Source organism: Beta vulgaris, chromosome 8, assembly GCF_026745355.1.
Source record: "Beta vulgaris subsp. vulgaris cultivar EL10 chromosome 8, EL10.2, whole genome shotgun sequence".
Lineage (NCBI taxonomy): Eukaryota > Viridiplantae > Streptophyta > Magnoliopsida > Caryophyllales > Amaranthaceae > Beta > Beta vulgaris.
The window spans coordinates 8,491,906-8,498,941 of NC_079209.1; the positions used below are offsets into that span (position 1 = coordinate 8,491,906).

Sequence of the window (7,036 nt, forward strand, 5' to 3'; positions counted from 1 at the left end):
TTAAAATTACACACCAACCAATATAAAATTAAAAATTATGACAACTAAATAAAAACTAGTCCACTTTTGTCCTCCCAATCATAAAAAAAAAATTAAAAAAAATGACAAAGTAGGACAATGATTTGTTGTATGATTAACACAAAACCCTGTTAGTATTCTCACCAACATGAGTACAAACATTTCATATTTTAATTTCCATACCATGGGGTCCATTCCACAATTCAAGGAATATTTTTATTAAATTACCCCCAATCCAAAAAAAAAAAACAAATAATTTTATTTGTGGCCCAATCCAAACAAATAATTTAATCAAATCAAGCATCTACTATAAAAATTACAGTCTAATCTTTTCGTTTCTTTTCCAACGAGTTCCTACTTCCTACTATTTGCATTGACCCAAACCCCCACAAAAAACTCACAAACAAACAAACCTTTCTCTCTCCTCCCACAACTCACATACCACAGTTCTTTGGAAAATTTTGCAAAAATAATTTTTGGGACCCAAAAAAAGAAAGAAAAAAATTAGAGCTTTGATGGCTTCGAAAGATAAGAAACCTGTGAGATCTACTAGCGCTGGAAGTCGTCCGGCTGGTGGGATTCGAACCCTCGCCGACTTGAATCGCCGCTCAAGTCCTGACTCTGATAGTGACTCTGATAACGCACCTCAAGAGTATTACACTGGTGGAGAGAAAAGGTTTCATCTTCTTGATTTTTCGTTTTATTGTTGTTTTTTTCTATTTGTACCCAGTTGATAATTTGTTGATAGTAGTAGATTTTGGATGATTTATAGTGTAATTTGGGGTAAAAAAGAATTGCCCTTGTTTTGGTTTGATGGTTTTTTGTGCAATTTTTGTGTTGTTAGGTTTTTTTTTTGTAGGAGTGTGTTTTTGTTTGATTTTGGGTGGTTTAAGTATTTTGTGTTTTTTGTTTGATTTGTGATATAATTTAGTTTTTTCTTTTTGTGCTTGTTTGTTTTGAAGATCTTCTCTTTTTGTTGATTTTATGTGAGATTGTAATTTTTATGATTTGATTGTGATATTCTATAGTTGAATGTACTTAGTTTTAAGAAATTGTGGCATCTATGCTCATCTTCCCTGTGAAAGTTGCTGTCAAGCTGAAATTTTTGATATGTTTTTGTTTGATTTCAGACCTCTAAGGCTCTAAGAGCTGCCCTTGTTAATTTTGTGTGGAACTTTTTAATTTTTGTTAATAATTGGGATTTTTTTTCTGTACTTAATTGTTTGAAATAAGCCTTTTCCGGATATTTTGTTAACTAATTGGATTTCTGATATTCAATGCCTGTTTGTGTTTAGAACTGACCTTTCTTTGCTGCTGCATAGAAGGACTTGTTTTCGAATAGTTGTGGTATATACAGTCGAGTGACTGATCAAGAGGGTCTCCTTTCCTATATGCTTGACTTTTACAGCACATGTTAAAAGATCTTTTTCTCGGGGTTTCGAGTAGTCGGATGTTATTAAGTGCTGCTCGTCATGAGTTCATATTTTTTTGATATGGCAACATCTTTGTTGTCATTGTCGATTATTGGAAATATGTGACAATTAATAATAAAGTTTGTGGACTAGCTTACTAAGTGTGGAAAATTAAACATTTTTCTGCGGATAGGGAGTGCTAATTAGCAGTCTAATACCAGAGAAACTTGGGGATTGAAATGGATGAAAGATCATTAATTTTGAGATCTGATGGTGGTGACGATTGGGATGATTGTTTATGATGATGAGTTGTTTAATAATGTGGGTGGAATATTGATTATGCATTTGGGTGGTGCTAACATGAATGTTTGAGGGAAGTCAATCTATTGACGGGTAGTCATAATATTTCTAGTAGCATGTTTATTCTCGGCATATGATGATTGGGAAATGTTTTCTCCGTAGCTAATGATACTTTCTTTAAGATATATGAATAGGAGTGTCTCCCTTAAATAAGTCATTATTCCTTTGCTAGCTACTAACCAGACATGCAAAGGCATTGTACCGGATATTTGGAATGAAAATTGGAAAATTGGCTCGGGGACAATAGATATTTTGTGACTTGTGTCAACTCCCTCTATATCTCAAGTTATTAATTGCTCTTTGGCTTGCCAAAACTTTAATCCATGTATAAGGTGTGGGGTATTGTATTTGATTAGTAAGCTGGCTGTCAAATGAATCCTCATTGTTGTCAAATGCATGGGCCATGGGAGTTATAAGCTTGTGTGCTGGAGTTCAAAGAGTTTGTGAAGCCGGTGATGAGAATTGATCTCTTACCACATAATGACAGTGTCTTTGGTGAGGGAAAGAGAGAGTTGGGGACAGGAGTCAGAGAAAGAAAATGGATTATACCACAAGAGTATTAGCTTTATTTGAAGTTTCATGTATGCCATGGTGAGCATTTCTTCCATTTGGAGATTTGATCATATATTCACTTTTCATTTAATTTCTGATATTTGTTCTTTCTTGAGTTGACTGCATCTGCTGCGCTGTATCAGGACAGGGTAAGTCGTAAGTCTTGTGGTTGTAGATAAACAGAAATATATATCGAGATATGCTATCTGATTTTTACTTCAATCTACTTGTATTCCACCTTTTCATCAATTATAGCTTCAGCTAAGTGTTAACTTATGAGGTATACTACCAAATAGAGCTTACCTATGGATCTTGGCTTCCTCCAACGAGCTAGTTCATTTATTCAGGATTATACTACAAGATGTCAGGATTCAGGAATGTCCTTATATCCCTAACTTAGATGACATGTAAAATGTTCAAGGTATGTTAGATACTTAGATGGACCATGTTTAGATTTATGTATAGATCCGTAACTCTTACGATCAGTTTGGTGGGTGGTAATAGATGACCAAAATAGTAACAAATTTGAGTGTAATTTTGTAAAAGATGCTCTATGTCAATATCCATAATAATGCTTGGCCACTACAAACATCTCTTTCTTCTCAATATTTCATCCCATGTTTTGAAATGGAGTTTCATTAACCTGGACACAAGCATGGGGTTTTTCATACAAAATCACACTAGAATACATTATCATACCATCATTTTACTGCCTACCAAATAGGTTGTTAGTACTTAATACCTCGTGTTGACAGGAGTCACTAAACAAACGCTAGAGACAACCTGAATATGATTTAGGAGAGGAAAACAACTTTCAGACATCTATGATACTAACAGAGTAACAGGCAACTAATTTGCATATCTAGAATAAACTCCTGAGATCTGTGCACAAATTATTTGTCACTTATACATGCCTCGTCTTTGACTGCTAATATAAAATGTGATGATCAACGATTTGAAAGATATATATGGAACTAGAAATACTTTTGCTGAAAATAGTTTGCAACTATAATTGTATGTTTTCGGACCCCAAAAGAGTAGCAAAGAAAGGGCTTGATAGTACGAATATCGGAGCATCAATTAGCGAAAGATGGTGTGCACATACTTTTGATACGAGTGAGCTAGCTCTGCTGGTCTGTTATCTGTGATGATTATTGGTTGGTTACCTTGGAGACAGTGATGGAAAGTGCTTTTTCGCCCAATTGATGAGCTGGGCTGTTCCCCCCCCCCCTCCTTTCTAGCTTTAGTCTTGTCGATCACGCATCACTTATTAGAACCGTGGATTTGATTGATGTTGTGTTTGCAACGAGGTCTGTGTGTAAATCCTTTCATCTGGAGAGGTTGCATGAATTTTGCTAAATGCTTGAAATTGCACATTTTCAGTGGAATGCTGGTCCAAGGCCCATCCAAAACTAATGATGTGGATGAGATCTTTAACCAAGCGAGGCAAGTAGGTGCTGTTGAAGGGCCTCTTGAGAACCTGCACCCTTCTGGCTCAAGAAGCTTCACTGGTACTGGAAGAACGCTTGCTTCTGGAGAGGCAGTAGCTGCAGCCTCCCAGCCACCGGAGGCGGTTGTTCACAACATCGTTTTCTGGCAGAATGGATTCACCGTAAATGATGGTCCACTTCGGAGTATGGATGACCCTGAAAATGCATCTTTTTTAGAGGTACAGAATCAGATTCAGTTGCCAAGTCAAATACATGCTTGAATTAAGCAAGGACCAAAGATCCTGGTGTTTTGTTCTTTTGATACTTAACTTACAGTATGCTGTACCCTAATGCAGAGCATCAGAAAATCTGAGTGCCCGAAAGAGCTTGAACCTGCTGATCACAGGTCTTCAGTGTCTGTCAATCTCACCAGAAGGGATGGAAACTGTCCTGTGAGTGCTTCTACAAACCTTATTTCTTTCACCAAGGTCTTGTTCTCTTCAACTGAACTAATAAATACTACTATTATTTAGTAGAAAAAAGTTTGAATAAGTGAAAATTTTATATAATCGGTGGATCTTAATTTTAATCAATAAGATTTGTTTTATTCAGTTGGAATCAATTTTATTGAACAAATGCAACACTGAAGCATAAAATCAGTTTTTGAATCAATAAAAATAATTCGGCTAAGATAAAATCAGGTGAAGAGAACATGGTTGAAGTTGCTTCAGGGTTTGTGTAAAACAATGTCATTGGCCATTTTTTCCACCACCAGGCAACAGGCATTTCCTAACTATCTGATGTATGTTATCCACTCTTTTCATTTTCATTTTTTTACTTGCAGGAACCGGAGAAGCACACGGTTCCATTTCAAGGTGTTGGTAGAACCCTTGGCGGCAGCACTTCCTCTGAGCAAACTGCTGCTGCTGTCTCTGCTCCTTTCACGTCTGCCCCAGCCCCTTCTGCTGGCTTGATTGTGGATCAGAACCAACCATCAACTCCCATTCAGCTCAGGTTAGCAGATGGGACCCGAATGGTGGCTCATTTTAACTACCATCACACAATTAATGATATCCGTGCCTTCATCGACGCTTCACGGCCTGGAGGAAGTAGAACTTACCAGCTTCAGGCTGTCGGGTTTCCTCCCAAGCCGCTCAATGATCTGAGCCAGACAATCGAGCAGGCTGGCCTTGCTAATTCAGTTGTTATGCAGAAACTATAGGCTAAAGATAGCTAAAATGTTTCCAAATGAAGATATATTATGCCATATGTGAACATACCTGGCGTTTTTTTTTTGGCACTTCACTTTTGGGTGAATTGCTGAATCATCCATATAGAAGAAGTGAGTGAAGAGTCTTTTGTGTGAGAACTAATGAGTATATGGTTATAGTGACAATCTAGAGCTGGTAATTGTCAATGCATTTTTTTTAATCTTTCCTGATGTTTTTAGTCTGCTATTGCTCATAGTATCAAACAGCTGTAAACTGCTTTAGTGTCCCTAATAAAGGGGAGAAAACAATGATCTTAAGCAACTCGACTAGTGCAAAGAATTTAGTTTCCAAATGTTCTGCAAGTGCCAAATACTCCCTCCGTCCTCTATTAGTTTACCCCTATTCCTTTTAAGGGTGTCCCTTATTAGTTTACCCCTATTCCTTTTTTTGTTATTTTTGGAATGGGACCATAAACTTTTTATCACACATATATTCAACTTTAAGTATGAATAATCTTTTTTTCTCTCTTTGTATGCCCCACAATACTATTCCTCCTAAAACTCTATGCAAAAAAAAAGAGGTAAACTAATAGAGGACGGAGGGAGTATTACATGAGCCCAAGAGTTTTTCTTTACGAAAACAATGTGAAGAGTTAACATAGATAAGACTTGATAGTTGGTGCAATGATCTTAAGCAACTTGAGTAGCCTTCCCTTGAGAGTATATATGAGTTAGGTCGAAATTTCAGTTGTCAGTTGTAGAACTCTTTTTGGATGATACATGTTCGGTTGAACGTAGAAAGTTGAGAAATTGTAATTCCAATGAAGTTTTTTTCCTAAAAGTTACAAAAAAAAAAAAAAACTATTTGATTGGCTGTGGGAAATACTTTCCACTTAGAGTTCTACTAACCTAGATCAGATTCTGAAAGTCACTTTCCCCATTTTATGTAAAGGTAGAACTCCTTTAAAAGTTGCAATTGTTTCTTCTAAGTAACCATAATCAAATAGTTGTGTAAAATTTGACCTTTTAGTAACTTTTGATAATCAAATAGTTTTATAAAATTTCAGCTTTTAGTAAACTTTTAATTTTATAGTTTGTTATGTCAAACAGGCCCTGAACCTACTAGTTTTAAGGACATAACCCATTGGTAAGGTACAAGCCCAATATTTTTGGGTTTTGCAAATGTTATGGAGTCATTATTAAGTGTGTTGTACTCTTGTTCCAACTTGTCCCCGAATGGTCCACATGAGCCCTACTAACCATGCAATAGACTTCACCGCCCAAAATCATAAAATATAGATATAGTGATTGTAAATACTTCAGTTGAAGAGAACAAGACCTTGGTGAAAGAAATAAGGTTTGCAGGAACACTCATAGGACAGTTGATTAGAACAAGACCTTGGATCGACCCAGTTTTTATTTCAGGTCGAAAATCCCAACCCAAACCCGAAATTTTCAGATCAGTTTCAGTCGAATTATCGGGTTGAGTCAACTTTTGCCAATCCTAATTTAAATATCAATCCAGGACTTTAGCTTTGGTAATATATTTATATATTACGTTTGACTGTAATTCTTTATGAAGATATAACATATTGCATATAAATATTATTATGTAAACTATAATTTGGTTAATCTCAAAGTATGTTATCATAATATAAATATTGATATTTTTTACTAATAAATAGTCGAATGGTTGAAGTTACATATGTTTGATAAATATAATTGCCAAAGGATTACATTTATTTTATAAGCATGATTTTGGTAACTAAAGCAAATTGAACCATTTTTTCCCACAAAACCTTATGAAAAGAAAAAAGAATGATTCATAAGCTTTTACCGTTTGTTTGAGAAGGATGCAATTTCGAAAGCGAGAGAAAATAATTTAATCATGTTTTTTTTTTTTTTGATAATTTGGGTTTTTTCATTAATAAGGCAAGGGCCCATTGTATTATTACAATTAAGTCCAGTTGCAAGGTAGCTACTACTTTACATACATCAGTACTCAAATGAAACAAAGTTTTTGGTTGTAATCTCAATCAGTCAACTATAACCAA

At 35.5% G+C, this 7,036-nt stretch overlaps 1 protein-coding gene across 1 annotated transcript; it reads left to right on the forward strand.

Annotated features, from left to right (window-relative positions):
• Positions 1-353: 353 nt before the first annotated feature.
• LOC104900939 (plant UBX domain-containing protein 4) lies at positions 354-5,213 on the forward strand. Its single transcript, XM_010688470.4, has 4 exons — positions 354-694; positions 3,726-4,011; positions 4,129-4,224; positions 4,617-5,213. The coding sequence occupies exons 1-4, from the start codon at positions 534-536 to the stop codon at positions 4,992-4,994; spliced, it is 921 nt and encodes a 306-aa protein (XP_010686772.1). The 5' UTR covers positions 354-533; the 3' UTR covers positions 4,995-5,213.
• Positions 5,214-7,036: the final 1,823 nt, after the last annotated feature.

What these genes read in the sequence shown, in the direction of transcription:
- LOC104900939 (XM_010688470.4), top strand. Translation starts at nt 534, where the DNA reads ATGGCTTCGAAAGATAAGAAACCTGTGAGATCTACTAGCGCTGGAAGT. An exon ending in TACACTGGTGGAGAGAAAAG is followed by an intron (nt 695 to 3,725) that starts GTTTCATCTTCT and finishes GCACATTTTCAG; the next exon opens with TGGAATGCTGGTCCAAGGCC. An exon ending in GAAGGGATGGAAACTGTCCT is followed by an intron (nt 4,225 to 4,616) that starts GTGAGTGCTTCT and finishes TTTTACTTGCAG; the next exon opens with GAACCGGAGAAGCACACGGT.